Below are 16,532 nucleotides of genomic sequence, written 5' to 3' on the forward strand. Positions count from 1 at the left end.
AGGTGAACCGAGATGATGTTTTTAAAGACTTTATTTTTTAGCACAAATTAAGTTATTTTGTCTTTAATAACTTGAGGACACACTGACTGTAACCAGCTTCTACTGCTTGATTGTGTGAACAAAATGTGACAGGCTCTCTTTGTATTTAACTCTGAGTGGGACGGTTTTGTTTCTGGGTTTCTTTTGTTGGAGGCTTTTTTTTTTCCTGTTGCCAAACTGAGTCAGCTGACAAGCTCAAGTGTATTAAAATATTGAAACAAACGCATTTTTGCTCATTTTGTTTTGCTGTGTTTTAAAGCGAGGCGAGGACGGCAACACAAAGTGTCAAATAGGGCGATTTATTTTAAAACACACTGTAATAAAGACGGGCACTGCAGACACTGAGACACATACAAGTAAGCTCTCGTTTACTCACACCTCATGCACGCCCACACCATTTCTGCACTCGCTGCATTGTGCAGCAGTTGACGCAAACGCACTCTTTCATCAGTCGCCGAGGGACTGACTGAATCCACGACATCGACACAGAAGGTCTGCGTCCAAAGAGTCCGAGAGACTGACGTCGTCCGTTCTCCTGGGATCGACCACGGCCTAGAGTCTGGCTCGGCAGGACTCAGTCACATGAATGCTGTCCAAACAGACGGAGCTCCGTCAGTGGTTAGCTCCGAATCCCTGTGTGTCGTCCAGGCTGTCTGCCTCCACCTCGATGGACACCACGTGGTGGCCGGGAATCATGGCCAGGCCCAGGACTCTGGGTTCGCTCTGGGAGAATGTGTCTGAAAAGAAAACGAGACAACAGGTCAGACTACACTTACTGTGTGATACCTTATTAAGCACACCTGCACGTTAATGTAAATACCAAGTCGGCCAATCACATGGCAGCAAATCAGTGCATTTAGACATGTAGTTATGTAAACATCAGAATGAGGAAGAAAGGTGATTTAAGGGGCTCTACTAGTCTGAATATTTCTGAAATTTTCCCACACAACCATCTGTGTGGTTCATAGAGAAATTTCTGAAAAAGTGAAAATATCCAAGCTGATAGGAAGGCAATAATAACTCATTACAAGCAACGTACGCAGAAGAGCACCTTTGAATGAACAGCACATACAGAAAGAACAGCAGGGCTTTGCCCAATAACAACAAAAGAAACATTAAAGCAGGATGTTGTCTGGTCTGATGAGTCTCAATTTATACTGTGACATTCAGACGTTTGTTTAAAGAGCTACCCCGCAATGTACCACTGGCTACCAACATAGCATAGTCTAAATACCTGCAGCCTAACTGGGGTATTTGACTATGCCCACCCCTTTATAACCCCAGTCTAACCATCATGCCATGAAGCTCAGATTATCTCAAACTGGTTTCTTGAACATGAGAATGAACTCATTGTACTCGAATGGCCTCCACAGTAACCACATCTCCTCCAACAGAGCATGTTGAATGACAAAAGCATCGTGTATGAGTTTCCCACAGCTGCTGGTTCTGATCAGTATTATTTTTAGCTTTATTGATAACCTTTAAGATGGTTTGGCATTGAGTAAAGTCACAGTTTGATAGCACACCTGTGTGTTTAAATCTTTCCTGGAAAGACACTTCAAAGATGCTTTGATAATACAACACCATAAAAAGTGCGAGGTGTGAAAAAGAGCAGAACAGCCTTTTTATACGGAGTCTAAGGCATCAGTGGACGCTGTGCTCAGGTCGCCTCTGCGTACCTGTGGATTTAAGGAATTCCTGAGCTGAGCCGAGGATGACGTTGCAGTCCCGGTCAGTGCAGAGGAAAAGGCCCACCAGAGTCCGTCCGTCTGTCATGCGGATCCTCATGTTCTTGTTCAGGAGCCCCTCCAGCTTCTGCCGTGCCTGAGATGATGAGGACACTTCAGACTGCTCCTGGGTGAGGACAATAAGGGAAAGTGAGCAAAATAAAACCTAAGCTGAGGGCTAAATTATTATTTAACAGACTACTTGGCACATTATTAATCCATTATTATATATTTTTTGAAAGAAGCCCTGTTTAGACACATGTAATGACCGCTGTGAAATTTTAGCTTCATATATCAAACACTTCTTAGTATACATTTTTCTCCATTGACCCACTTTCATAATGTTTTTTGACCCCAAATTTTGAAATCCGACAGTGTTTGAATGTGAATATCTCAAAAACTATTAAAGAAAAATGTGTGAAATTTGCACTGGTGTTTCGTACCATGAAAGGGAATCGGGATCTTTTTTGGGACACATAAACCAAAAAAAGGATTAGCTAGATAAAATGTGAGAAAATAAATTCCATGCACTCCTGTTAAATCTCATATCTCTTAATACATACTGATATCTTTTTTCCTGGTACAACTTGTCATGTTTGCTAAACACAGAATAAAAGTTGAATGAAAATGACATTTTCTTAATTTCTGTGACCAAGAATTTCATGTTTAAAAGCTTTCTACTTGTTTTATGTTACAGTACTGTGAAATGAATCAATATACCATTTGGAAACTGTCACTACTGCATTTTACAAATTACAGAAAGGAAGGCCTGTGGAAATGTAAGGATTTTATTTTTAATAGTTTTGAGCTATAAAAAGGCCTGAAAGTAGGTGGATGGGACTTAAAACATATATATTGAAAAAAAATGATATATGAAGCTAACATTTTAAAACAATCACTATATATATCCAAACTCTGGACTATAAAATGTTTAGGTAAATCTGAGACGGTCGAGGAAAAAATAATGATTTGAGACAGAATGACCAAACTTTGCATTTTGGTGAGGAGAACTCAACACATAGTGAATCTCTAGTCTGTCGTTCATATAAACAGTTAAATAAACGCAGGTTACCAGGTCAGATGTACAAGCTAATTTGTTAGCCACCGACTAACGAATTGGCTACAACTGAAGCAATGACAATGTTGAAATACTTTTCAGTTTAACTATTTTTTAATCTCAGTTTTGACATGTTAAACAGCACCAAAAACCCCGAGACAAACTGAAAAATTAAAACGAGAAACACATACGTGAGTCGAAGGGCCGTTTTCCTCAATCATTGTGGCCATAACCTGCACCTCTTCTTCTCCTCCGGCATTTGCTTACGGAGCAATTTCATCGACGGACCAGCGAAACCGGAAACGATCCAGTTTTTTTTTTTCTTCTTAAAGGGGAAGTCCGTTAGGATGCTGCTAGAATTTTTTAAAGTTTACATTATTTAAATGATAAATATTAATAATAATAAGTTAACATTTAAGTCTGTAAATTTATTAATTTTAAGAGGAACTACCAGCTGGCACTGATCAAAGACGCCATTAGCCTCGTTTTAGCACTGTTTGCTAAAGCCTTTTAAAAACTCATATACCCATACTTTTCAAAAACGAAAACTATTACGTGTTCAGAGTTTTATTGTCGGGTAAGTCTGGAGAATTTGGAGTGTGGCATTTTAAAGCTCGCCTGTATGTTCCCACCGTCGCCACAGGTGGCCGCTACAGGATCATTTTCCCTTCATTTCCTGACACATCGCTTTAAAAACACTGATAAAATCACTGAGATTTCTATCTGATTTGTACGCGTTGCTTAACCCACGAGCTTCACTGAAAAGATGACTTGTATAACTTACCAAGTGTTACTTAAAAATCCTTTCTAAAGTACCACATTTAAAACCTGGGGGGAAACTGCTAAAGTCATTACAGTGGTTATGATTGTCGCAAAAATATCATTTTCACTGCACTATTATGGCAACACAATAACAACAAAGTCGCAATATCTGCAGAACAAATAAAAGCAGTCAAGTTAATTTGACTCAAAATAAAAGTAAAGACAGAGGCTGTCAGCATAACTGCAAATGAAATGAACTGTAACACACACTGTAGAGGAACCAATAAGCAAAAGATCCACGGTGCCAAACATCTAACAGAACCATGAAACCCAATTACTTACAGGAAAAAGAGAACAGAGAAGCTGCGTGAGAGAAGAAGAAACACTATGATAGTAAACCTCTTTTTCTCAAGTGCCAAAAATCTAAATCTAAATGACCGCATAGATTAAATGTTACACACTGGATAAGACAGATGATGTAAAACTGGAATGTTGGCATGTGAATATAAATATCTGGTTTGCACTTTTCTCTCAAAGTAGAGTTTGAAGGAGGGGCTAATAGTTTCTTTTCTATTTAGTTCCTACGTTTTCCTGCGTTTTTTTTTTTTAATTATTATCGCCGTGAAATATTTTAAAAGACTTTAAAAAGAATTTAGAGTCAAGATTTATGTGAGTCATTCCCGAGAAAGGAAAGATCAAGTTAAGATACAATATCATAAGATCAGACAAACACTGTTCAGCAAACGACCCGGAACAGATGTAACTACTCATGTTTAAAAAAGCATGATTTTGTAGAAGATATACTCTTGTGCAGCAGCATTTCATCATATATTCACTGTATATCGACGCATCTCTATGTGAATGAAATGAATGAGAGTGAAAATAGAGCCTCAGCTAGGTGGTGTGCATAGTTTGTTTTTAATCTGAACTAAAGTCATAATCCACAGATCTTCTTGTAGTGGCAGTGAGTGCTGGCCTTGCTGCTGACTGTGCTGATGGTATCTTGAATCCTTAGAAGAGGGATGACTGGCATCATAGTCGTAACTAAAGGTTTGTATCCTCTTTATCCTTCAAAACTCCACGCATAGCATGCAAAAGAAGGCTATTTTGTGTTTTTGACCCATCTGCAGAGAAGTGTAGGAGCACCCACATTAAAAAGCTTTTAATATGTGAGGTTAAAGTCATTATCAATGGCATCCCTAACCCTAGTGCTGTGTTTTGGAGAGAACCACATCCTATCCACACACCCATCCATCTAGCTCCTTCTGCTTATCAGATTCAGCGTTGTAGTTGGAGCCCGTCCCAGCTTCTTGGGACACTTAAAATGGCACATTTTAATAGTTTAGGTTAGAATGATAATCACAGATGATGACCTATGCCTCATGAGTTAAAAGTAAACCTGTGAGGATTTACTTTCTTTTACTGTCCAAAGAAGCCTTAACCCTAAACCTCGATGTGTCACACTTTATCTGGTGGATGTGGATGTTGCTGATTATGTCCTTTACAGTCTTGATGTAGTTAGATAGTTCAGGAGTTTTTCATCACCCTCTCCCTCTTATGTCTCTGATAAAACTTTCCCATAAATCATCATCTCTCAATGTAGACGGCCACAACTGGAGCCCATTAACTGGCACAATTAAACCCCAAAAAGCACTGTGTCCCACCTTTACTTTTTATCACTTTATTACCGGTACAAGTGTTTCACTGGTCAGGGAATACGCTGAGCCAAAACTCAACTGATCAGCACTTCTTCTGCTGCTAATTCAATCCCACACCAGCGCCTGCTGGATTGGCCCCCGCTGCACGCCTCTTATTTAAGCATTATCTGCTCCCCGGGTCGCCTCAGTTCAGACAGCTCAGCTCTGAATGGAGCTCAGGAGCCGGTGTCTTCCTCTGTGTGTCACACTGCATAAAATCTGGGTTAGCTGGAGCGCAGCACCCAGGGGAGGCTTTTCTCTCTCATCCTCGACATGTCTCCCTGCCAAACGGACACGGGGAGTGTTGGTAGCGGCGGGCGGGTGGGCGGGGAGGGGGAAGGCGGGTAGTCACAGCAGAGTAGCGCAGTATGTCAGGGCCTACGGCACATGAGAGCCCTGGCTGCTTTCACCCTTTTTTTTCTTTTGCAATAGCATAGTGAGAAACATGCACGGTTATGAGTACAGATACTTCACTCACACACATAGGTAGTGTGGGTTAGGGTATGTAAGCTACACACACACACAGCTTCCACATCACCAGCCTCTCAATCTGGCAACCGCAGACACCTCAGTGGCCAGAGGCTTAGTGGGTGGGTGGATGGGGGGACTCCAGTCACACACACACACACACTGTGATACACTTTCCCTGCACTGACACACACAGACATGTCTCCTCTGCCCATGTTGTCTTGCGTTGCGCCGTCTCTCTCTTGGCAGATGTGGCCTTTGGATCAGACACTAATTAAATTCCTCTCCTCTCATTTGTGGGCGCGGGGCGAGCTGAGCCGAAGCAGCTCGAGCACCTGTTGCAGCAGCAGCAGAGAGAGGAGGAGGAGGAGGAGCGTGCTCAGCAGGCGAGGCGTAACTGAAATGCTTGTTTACACGATACCCAGTTATTGGTGTGGGAGCCACAGCTGACAGAGTGACAGATAGCATAGACGGAGCGCTGAACTTGGAGACGCGGAGGCTTTATGAGATGTCACAACGGCTAGGCTGCCTGAGTTGTCGGCCGTGTGGTCGGGATGTCTTTCAGCTTCGGACACTTTTATAATTCCACATTTCCCCCCTCCTGCGTTCACTTACAGATCTGTTGGGACAACAGGAGGGTTAGAGAAGGTTGTATCGTGGTGAGGTTCAGGGAGATTTAGGCGTGCTTGCACTGCAACATTTCAGTTATCTTCATATAAAACTTCCTTAGGTTGTTTAACAGTGGATGACATATCTGTGTGTGTGTGTCAATGTGTGTACATGTGGCTTATGGTGTAAACCACAATGTGTGGTCAGTAAGACTGGAAAGGTGGTTCACTGAGGTAACAGTGAGCCTGGATTCACAATGCTTGCATTTCTTTATTTGCATGTGCTCAGCATGCAAACTGAATGGAGTGTAAAAGGCCTTTTGACTTTGGTGTGGCCTGACCCCCCAAGGCCTCCTCAGGTAGCTCAAACCTCAGGCAATACTGGGCGGGTGGCCCTTTAACTGTGGGCTGGTTGAGCAGGTGACCCGTATGCCAAAGGCTGCTGCAGCTGCACAGTCTGAGTCTGCCCCCTGGCCATTTCCTCCACTCTTGCCCTGCCTTGTCTCTGCACTATCCTTTCAAAATAAAGGCTGAAAATACAAAAAGCAAATGTTACTACATATAAAACCCTTCCACGGTGCGTCTTTGGTCCTGTCTTCCTCCCCTCACCCCCAAGTGGTCGCAGCAGATGGCTGCCCCTCCCTGAGCCCGGTTATGGTAGAGGTTTCTTCCTGTTAAAAGGGAGTTTTTCCTTCCCACTCTCACCAAGTGCTTACTCATGGGGGTAGTGTGATTGTTGAGGTTTTTTCTGTATTATTGTAGGGCCTTTACCTCATATAAAGATAAAGACCCTTTACCTTTATATGAGTCTACTGTTGTTGTGATTTAGCACTTTATAAATAAAATTTCACACTCTTCCCTCTAACTCTGAACAAATGTTCACACACTCTAGGGCTGACTACAGTTTGCTGAAGCGAATTAAACAGTAAAGACATGAGCAGCTTATTGGAACACAGGTGCTGAGATATTAAAGGGACCAAGGGTCTACTGCTACTAGATATCGGCTCACTGGGAAACAAGAGATTGCAAGAAATGTGTAATTTGTTCATTATTTATTCAATATCTCTTTTAAATGAAATAGGAATCATGTATTTTAAAACATAATGCGCCTTTTAAAAAGATATTATGTAAATTCTTTTTTTAAACCATATATTTGAATCTTTAGTGAAGTCACAGTTTCCTGCCTGACCCTGATTTTCTATGTGAGGCTTGAATGCGGGAAAAAAAAAAAAAAAAAAAAGCAAATCAAAATTCCTTTTGTCAAAACAAAAGTGCCCCGAGGGCTGGCCGGGGTCTAGGCATTCCCATGGCCTTACTGCCATCCAGTTGTCACAGCTCGGCGGTAACGAGAGCGCGACTTTACAGCGAGAGCTCGGAAAATCTCTCGTGGCCGTTTTAAACGCCGGTGCGAGAGACGGCGTGCGCACTTGGAGCCGTTTCTCGCGGTGCTTTCTAGAGGTGGAAACGCGGTTTTGCGTACCCCGACCTGTTTCCATCCCCACCACAAGTAGTTAATTTTTTAAGCAATACAATCTGATGTAAGTCTGGGCATGGCTGCGGCAGATTTTCCCAACCCCCCTCTCTCACTCACTCTCTCTCTCTCAATCCCTCCCCAGCACTCATACACACGCACACGCTCACACACACACACGTATATATACAAGCGCGTGCCCAACCCTACTGCTGCTGCTCCAAAATAATTTCTTTTCTTTTTTTTTGAAGCACAACGGTGGGGGCTCCGGAGAATATAAGGTGGCCATATTTGATAGATTTGTGTCGGGGTCTGCAATGCAGAAAGCGAGAGTTGTTGCGTGTGATCTGGCAAGTGACAGTGACACCAGGCAAGTCTGTCGGATTCGTGACTGATCCGGACTTGAGGGGCTGGGGAGGGTGAGGGGGATAGAGAAAGAGAGAGCGAGAGAGAGGGGAAAAAAGAGAGGAGGGGAGGTGGGGGGTCAGAGAGAGAAAAGAAACAAACAAGTAACAATGTAACTTACATGCAGTCACACACCCCTTTTTTTTTTTTTGCTCCTTGTAACAATGTGTACGTTTTTGAGGAGGGAGGGGGCGCGCGGAGGGAGAAAGAGAGAAGGAGAGAGAGAGAGAAAGGAGGAGGGGGGTGCGTTCTGAAATAATATAGTCAGCCATTTTTTATGTAAGGGGATTTTTTTTCTTATTGGGGGGGTTGTTAAAAAATAAATATAAGAGGGCGGCCATCTTTGTTGCTCTGCCTTGGTGTAAAATATTCCAAAACGCCCCCCACTTTTTCCTGAGCCGATTTGAATATTAAATAAATATCATATAATCGGACAAGAACGCGCTTTTTCTCCCCCTTTCTTCTTCTTCTCCTTCTTCTTTCTCCCTCCTTCTTTTTTTTTTTTTTTTTTTTTAAATACAAGGACGGATCCAATGACAGGGATATAATGTCCTCTCCTCTCCGGTCCTGTGAGGAAGACGAGGGCATGGTGGTTAATTCCGAGGGAGGAGATTTTGATGAAGAAGACGACGACGGGGACCTGGACGAGAACGCAAGCGACATAAACTCGCCGGCGGCGCCTCGGGAAACTGCAACACCAGCCGCGCCAGGTACAGTAAAAAACGGGAAACTGGCGGACAGGTCGGGAGCGCGCACACGAAATAAGAAATACACACACTCACGCGCGCTTTTTGCTGCTTTTCTTAGAGGCACAAATATAAGATAGAAAAGCGCGTGATGGAAGTGTCCGAAACCCGCAGATCTTCTTTCTTTTAATCCCCCCCCCCTCCTCCAACACATCCCATCCAGGTCCACATCGGTACAGTAGAAAGCAGCGAGATCTCGAGTGCGCGCAGACAACAACAACAACAAAAAAGAAAGAAAGAAAGCCTCCTTTAACACTTTTTCCTTCCTCTTAAAAAAAGACAGTCGCACTCAGGCTGCTGTCCTGTTATGGCAGCTATACGTTGCTGTAGGTGCCATATTTGCAGCTGCGAGAGCGCGCTGTGCAAACACAAGTCCAGTTTGCAACAAAAACGCCACAAACTCACACACACAACCTACTGATGTGTTTCTGCTGTGTTTTGCACTTTGTCCTCACTCCACTTCCTCTTTGCGTCTAGCATCCCCAGCAAAAGTTTAAACTGAACTTGGCACCGCTGTTGTGGCTTTGCCTCCCCCCCCTCACTTCGTCGCGATCTCACTTCACAGTCGTGAAAAGTTGTTGAAAAGAAAAAAAAATAGTCCCTTGCTTTTTTTTATTGGTGGGGTTCTTGGACGTGCAGGACTTGCAAATTGTTTTTAAAAAGCAGAGGTCTGCGGGGGTAATGAGGTCGCCCTGAAGGACTGGCACACACGCTAGCATGGACTCTCCTCTTGGCCGGAGGCTATGTATAAATCTGATAGCAGTCTGGGGAGACGATGCAGTCACAGAGCCGGGCGAGTGTGTGAAATCGCGACGAGAGGCACAAACTGCCTGGTTGTCTCTGTGATAGGTCAGGACAGGACAGCACTGCCCGCATGCTGCTCGTTTTCTTGTAAAAGGTACCCATACTGCGTTCAGCTCCGGAGGACCTGCTCGGTCGTTACCCGTATTAAACGTCTATTATCGGGCATGTTTGGCGCCTCGGAGCTGGGTGTTAGTGTGTCTGTGTCCCATTCTGATTCTTAACCGCCCCCCTTTCGCAGCAGCAGCAACATACAAATATCGATCGCGTCAGGCGATGATTGACTAAATGACATTCTGGAAGTTTCTGTGGCAGTGAACTTGCACGGGGGGGCAGTGAAAGTGAAGGGTGCAGAGAGTGGAGGCTGGTTAACCACACAGCAACAGTGGAGATCAGATGCACGGCTGAAAGCTGCCGTCGTGGGCTGTACTGTGAGCTCTGGTTTGGATGTGACTGAAGCACAGAGTTAAAAGTCAGCTCGGAGCTCCGAGTGTCAGGACGGCAGCCTGCACAAATCATCCCACTGCGCTCTTTTTTGTACTTAATTAGCTCGAGGGCTCCGTGGACCTGCTGTCACGCAGTGCGAGACAGATAAATTAGTGTCGAGGCCTCCCGGCGGGAGGACCTTAGCCCCATCGCGACCTTGTTTCCAGCAGCGGTCACAGCGGTGGTCAGGGGGCCTGAGCGGGAGAGAAGTCGTTCCAGTTCACCGCTCCGGCGGCCTCTGAATCACCGAGCCCCGCGTGCGTGCCGCTGCCGCCCCCGGCGTGCGTTCGGCGGCTGAACGCTGCACACAGACGCGGGAAGTGGGGTTGGCTGGTGGACGGGGTGGGAGTGAGGAGGAGGTGAGGGGATGGCTGTTGCTGCTGCTGTTGCTGGTGGTGGTGGGGGGAGCGCGCACCAACAAAGGCAGGCAGACAATAAAAACCGACAAATCGCAGCCTGTGAAACGGGACGAGTGGCTGGCGGAGACCGCAGCCCATATCTTGGTTATGCTTCAACGCTTTGCTGCTTTCTCCGCGAAGCCCGGGCTGCTATCTGCCCTCGTCTTCCTGTGTTTCTCTTGTCATTTGCAAGCCAGGTCGGCCTGCAGGTTAAATTCCTTTCTCCCCCCGTGGCTGCGATGATTCCCACGTAAAATCGGGAATAACTGGCCTGACATTTTCAGGTCTTATGCCACATAATGTCAGCTGGTTTCAGTTGCTGCACAGTGGCTCAGTCCCCTCTGAGCTGTCTGAGGTTTTCAGACTATTTCTTCCCTGAAATAAAAGTTTTATAAATTTAAATCCTCCCTCAACTCATCAGGATGTATCCATTGATTATCAGCAACAACCCCACCACCACCACTTCCTCCCCCAGGGCTCTGTTTTTCTTTTTTTTTCTTTTTAACAAAGGTAATGATCACCCTTTGCATTGCCATAAACCAATTACATCCCCAGGCTGCAGCAACCGGCTGTCAAATCTACTTAGAGCGCTCTGACAAACTATCTAATTTAGCATGTGTCACAATTCAGACAAGGTCAGAGGTCAGCGATGCCACTGTGTGGCTATCGTGCAGCCTTTGTCATGTGTAATTATGGTCAGCTGGGATTAGCGGGCTTGTCGGGGAGCGTTTTGAGACGATTAATGTTCAGCTGATTCTGATAGCTGTCTTTTCTTCCACGCTTTCTTAACCCTCTCTCTCTCTCTCTTCCTCCTCAGAGGAAGAGGCAGAGCTATCAGACAGAGAGGTCCCGTTGAGGAAGAAAGGCCGGCCGAAGAAGAAGAAGGACACAAAAAAGAAAGACAAGGAAGGGAAACCTGTCAAAGCAAAAAAACGCAAGAAGATCGTGAGTTTCCTCGGCCTGTGGATTTTGGAAGTTTGACGTCCACATTACAGCGTCTTAACTGCTCTTCTTCCTTTTTTGTTTTTCATCTCTCGCTGCATGCACAGGACAGTGATGTAGAGAGAGACTCGGACAGAGAAAGAGACTACGGCGAGAACTCGGACAGCATTGCCAGCGACTATGGATCTGGTGAGAAAAAGAAAAAGAAGAAACATAAAGAAAGGAAAGAGAAGAAAACCAAGAAAAAGAAAAAAGACGATGGGGATCGAGACAGCAGTCAGGAGGAAACAACGAAGGTAAAGACGTTTTCGCTTGACTCCCAAAAACCCCAACAGTGATCAACGGTGACGAGTCCACCCTTGTTCACGGTCTGATGCTCTGCTTTCTTCTCAGCAACCGTTAGAACAGAAGACCTCGGCGCAGCTGGCGAGGGAGTGGGGCCTGGAGGATGTCGATCACATCTTCACAGAGGAGGACTACAGGGAGCTCACCAACTACAAAGCCTTCAGCCAGTTCATGAGGTACGGCCTGCTCTCTGTTCTCACGTGGGTGGGTGACATCAAGACAGCTAAACCTTCCCCAATAGGCTCCACAGATTAGGTTTCACTGGATGGTTAAATAGGTTCAGACAACTCACTTCTGATGAGCTGTCGTCAGGTGGAAAAAAGGTGCTCGACATTCGAATTTCTCTCGCTTTTCAGGGTAAAAGACGAGTAAGAGTGCTGACGTCCTGTGGGAACGTTTGTCTGGAAATGTCGTGTCATTACGCCTGTATTCAAAAGACATTAGCTCCGCACACTCGCTGTGACTTTGCACTGCAGGGGTGCAGTTTGGAAATCTTTTGATTCTAACTTCTGTTTGAGTTGCAGAGTGGAGTCAGATTCCCGTTAGCTGATCTGATGGGAGTGGAAGTGCTGCTGCTAACTATGTGGATGTTGACAGTGTGCTTATGGCTTGTTGTCAAAGGAGCTTGCAAAGAAAAGCGTCTGGACTTCTTTAAGTTGCTTGAAGACGTTTCACCTCTTATCCGAGAAGCATCTTCAAGCAACTTAAAGAAGTCCAGACGCTTTTCTTTGCAAGCTCCTTTGACTACGATGACCTGGATGACTGAGAACCTTCACAGACTTATGGCTTGTTGTTTTTATTCTTTACTCCCCCACAGTGTCTACATCTGCTGGTAAGCTTACTGTAACTGCTCAGCTCATGTGATGAGGCTGGTTAGGAGAGTGAGGAGTCCTCGGCTTGGCTGGCTAACTTTTACAGAGTTCAGGTGCTTGAGGGTCTTGATCCCGAGCAGCTGTGGTGATACGGGTGCCCACCTGGTCTGTTGTGGTGATGACAGAGCTGAGCCTCTAGGCAAAGTTCCTACCTGGCGTCTAGCTGACAGACAGAAAGGAGCTGTCTGTGAAATATTTCTAAACTCGAGGAGAAGCTTGTTCATCTTGGAGATGCTCTGAGTTAAGGTGCCTCATGGCTTTCGTGGTGAGGTGTATTTTGGGCTTGGTGACCTCAGGCCTGATCCAAGATGTCTTGAAGACATTGTATGTTATGACTGAAATGCTTCATTATGGTCCCTAATCTGTAGGCGGTGGCTAGAGACAGAGAGAGGGGAGATCTAGTCAACTCTGTTTGACTTTTGCCCCCTGGGACAAGGACCCAAATAAGCAGTAGAACAGATGGTTAGATACAATAGAAACATCAATAAACGTCCATATATGGTTGATTCTACAACACATGGAAATGAAACTGTTTCATTGACAGGACTTGAACCTATTAATACCAAACGAACCTTAATAATAATAATAATGTCAAAACGATTTGATGCTTTTTGGTGACACTGCTTCCTCCTTAATGAAGAAGAGCTCCTGTTAAGTGTCTGTTAGCACAGACGCCAGTAGCCTGGGTTGACTACTATTACTTGTTTCTGTCCCCCTGTGGCAGCCGTGTCTTTATCATCCCAGCTTTGTATAAATGAGACAGCAGCCCCCGTGTTACATGTAACACTGTGTCAGCAGCAGCCTGAGCCTCGGTCTCTGGGGCTGACTCATACCTGCTTTGACTCTCATAAGTAATGTGTAATGCCCAGCGCCTGTTCAGCCAACTTGTCTGCAGCTGGTAGGAAAGCTAATTGACAAATGAACCTGGTGATTGGCTCTCTTGATGGAGGTGAAAGTTTATTCATTTTGGTTATGTGGTTTCACTCTCACAACGCTCTCTCTTAGGCCGATGATCGCCAAGAAGAACCCTAAGATCCCCATGTCAAAGATGATGACCATCCTGGGGGTCAAGTGGAGGGAGTTTAGCTCTAACAACCCCTTCAAGGGCAACGCTGCAGCTGTGGCGGCGGCGGCTGCGGCCGCTGCCATCGCTGTTGCCGAGCAGGTCTCTGCAGCGACCGCCTCACCTGAACCGCCACCTCAGCCTCCACCTGTTAGAAAAGCCAAGACAAAAGAGGGCAAAGGTCTGTCGTCTTCCCATTCCTGTACTAGGACCAGGGCAACGAGATGTTTTAGAGGCACACGATGAACACAGCAGATGTTGACCGATGTTAGGTTTACAGAACTGCGCAAAAATGTTGAACCACCCCTCATTTCTTTAGATTTTGTTTCCAAGGAGCCAGACTTTTATGTAAATGTACTTTCTGAAAGTATTTCAAAATCTTTCTTTGGAAACTAATTTTTACTTCAATCCTAGTTCCTGATCACTTTCAGAGAAATGGTTTTATTTGTTTGTTTAAACTACTTAACACTGAGTTGTTGATCATCATGCTTAAAAAAGGCACCTAACACCTAACCAGTGTCAGCTGTCTGCACAAGAAGCCATTTTTAAGGAAGGGAAGCAGGGACAAAAGACTGGGGTATGTCAAATTACACAAGAACTGGACTGTGAAACAGGTCTAATGGAGTGATGAATCCAAATTTGAAAATATTGAGTCAAATCATCGTTGATATACAGAGAGGAGGTCAGGAGAGAGGTATACCAGTGAGTGTCTACAGCCATCTTTATAAACAGGGTGGAGGCACTGTCATGGTTTAAAGCTGCATTTCACCCAGTGGTGTCAGAGATCTTGTCAAAATGAGTGGAATTATGAACGTAGATGATCCATTAGATCATGCAATACCTGCAAAGCATCTGATTGGCTGCAGCTTCATTTTTCAGCATGACAACGATCCAAAAAACGCTGTCAATGCTGTAAAAACATACCTGGATAGAAAAACACACAGTGGAACTCTATCAGTGATGGATTGGCCTCCTCTGAGCTCAGACCTCAACATTATTGAAGCAGTGTGGGATCATTTTGACAGAGAACAGAACAAAAGGCAGAAACATCCAAAGAAGAGCTTTGAAAGTCCTTCAAGAAGCCTGGAGAGCTATTCCTGAAGACTACTTAAAGAAATTACAGGAAAGCTGACTAAGAGAGTTTAAGAATAAAGGTGGTCAAACCAAATATTGACTTTCAAACTGAATAGAAATATATTTCCATGTATGTTTGCGCGTTTCAACTAACTGCTGCACCTGTTTCCCCTTTTCCTGGCAAAATCTAAGGGTATGAGGGGTGGCTCGAGACTTTTGCACATGTGCTGTACATGCTAATGGAGAGCAGTAAACTAATGCTAACCTCTCATTTACCTCTATCCCTTTTCTGATACAGCTCACTGATACAGCTTCTTTGTTATGCTGTCTGTCCAGGTCCGGGTTACAAGAAGCGCAGTAAAAGTCCTCGAGTTCCAGACAAGAAAAAGGCTTCAGCCGTAGCCAAAGCTAAAAAGATGGCACCCATCCGTATTAAACTATCACCTATCAGTGCCAAGAGGAAGAAGAGCTGCTCGGTGAGTGTGAAGTTTAGAGTATTCGTGAAACACTGAATCGGTGGAAGTTAAAAACAGCGTCGCTCCCTATTGTTTTCCTCTGTTTCTTGTTACCTGTCTCTCCTCCCTTCACTCACTGCCCCCGTGCTTTCTCGTGCTCTGCTAGAGCGAGGATATGGATGAGGACGAGTCTGAGCAGGAGGACTCCAGCGTTCACAGCTCCTCGGTTCGCTCTGACAGCTCTGGCCGAGTGAAGAAGAACAAGCGCGGACGGCCTGCCAAGAAGAAGAAGAAAAGTAAGCGCAGCCTGCTTGTTATACGTACAGCACATAATTATAAATGATGTACAGCCTCCCTGTCCACATCCATCTTACAGCTCCACTGTTAAGTTTACTTTGGCTTATTGGAATCCAAAGGAATAATGCAGCTCAACTCTTCTGGTTCAGACAATAATCTTCTCTCTTTGCTGATAAAAGTGTATTTAAAAGGATGAACCTGAGCTGGGAAACAGTATTAACAGCAGTGGAGCGATGACTGAACTGTGTGAGGGATGAGATAGGCAGAGGATGAAGGTGCTTCCAGCTGCAGATGAATACAGTTACAGTCTGTATACTCTTGGAGTATATTTTTAGCAGCTATTTAACAAAACATTCATATTACTGGAGCTTGGTTAAAATGGAGACAGCGTGCAGATTGAACAAAAATACTGCACAAAGTGAATAATTCGACTTTTTATAGTCTCCTATTTATAACACAAAACTGGAGATGCATAAACATAAAACATAAAAAAAAATCAAAAATCAAATGTTGATTTTCAGTAGTCTGGAGTGCATGGACATCCCCATGCAGCTGTCTTTAGTTACTTGTTAATGTGTCTCTCTGTCTTCAGTTGCGTGTTCAGGATGAGAAATGCGTGCTCGATCGGGTTGCGATCAGGTGATTGGCTCTGCCATTCCAGATGATTCCACTTGTTAACCTTCAATAAGCTCTGTTCACTTCAGAATTAATGTGTCTGCTTCTGTTTTCTGTCCCATCATCAATAAACAATAGTGCCCAGTGTCACTGGAAGCTGCGGGTAACCATTCGTCACACTGCCTTTACCGCGTTTCACAGATT

General features: G+C 44.8%; 2 protein-coding genes across 5 annotated transcripts in view; one reads left to right on the forward strand and one right to left on the reverse strand.

Annotated features, from left to right (window-relative positions):
- Positions 1-322: 322 nt before the first annotated feature.
- On the reverse strand, positions 323-3,123 carry naa38 (N-alpha-acetyltransferase 38, NatC auxiliary subunit). The gene is made up of 3 exons (XM_086281034.1): positions 3,015-3,123; positions 1,719-1,893; positions 323-776 (listed from the first exon to the last, which is right to left on the reverse strand). Exons 1-3 carry the CDS (start codon positions 3,051-3,053, stop codon positions 652-654), a joined length of 339 nt encoding a protein of 112 aa, XP_086137160.1. The 5' UTR covers positions 3,054-3,123; the 3' UTR covers positions 323-651.
- Positions 3,124-7,977: 4,854 nt separating this feature from the next.
- chd3 (chromodomain helicase DNA binding protein 3) overlaps positions 7,978-16,532 on the forward strand; it is a 56,431-nt gene continuing 47,876 nt past the window's right edge. For 2 of the 4 annotated variants that reach the window (XM_086280960.1, XM_086280966.1), the window contains exons 1-7: positions 8,474-8,944; positions 11,483-11,610; positions 11,715-11,903; positions 12,001-12,128; positions 13,830-14,068; positions 15,298-15,437; positions 15,583-15,712. In XM_086280960.1, coding sequence (XP_086137086.1) covers positions 8,782-8,944; positions 11,483-11,610; positions 11,715-11,903; positions 12,001-12,128; positions 13,830-14,068; positions 15,298-15,437; positions 15,583-15,712 — 1,117 coding nt within the window. In that variant the 5' untranslated portion in view covers positions 8,474-8,781. Of the gene's footprint in view, positions 8,200-8,473; positions 8,945-11,482; positions 11,611-11,714; positions 11,904-12,000; positions 12,129-13,829; positions 14,069-15,297; positions 15,438-15,582; positions 15,713-16,532 lie in introns of those variants that run through there. The other 2 variants (XM_086280952.1, XM_086280974.1) reach the window with 2 other exon arrangements.

The sequence above is a fragment of the Aulonocara sp. 'chitande type north' Nkhata Bay genome, linkage group LG3 (genome assembly GCF_057382095.1).
Source record: "Aulonocara sp. 'chitande type north' Nkhata Bay isolate Kocher_YH1m ecotype deep benthic linkage group LG3, A_spYH_male_GT1.1, whole genome shotgun sequence".
Lineage (NCBI taxonomy): Eukaryota > Metazoa > Chordata > Actinopteri > Cichliformes > Cichlidae > Aulonocara > Aulonocara sp. 'chitande type north' Nkhata Bay.

Coding starts and splice junctions, on each gene's coding strand:
- naa38 (XM_086281034.1), bottom strand. CDS start 3,053: ATGGCCACAATGATTGAGGAAAACGGCCCTTCGACTCAC. Junction 1,894..3,014: donor AAAACGGCCCTTCGACTCAC/GTATGTGTTTCT, acceptor GTCCTCACCCAG/GAGCAGTCTGAAGTGTCCTC. Junction 777..1,718: donor GGAATTCCTTAAATCCACAG/GTACGCAGAGGC, acceptor TTTTCTTTTCAG/ACACATTCTCCCAGAGCGAA.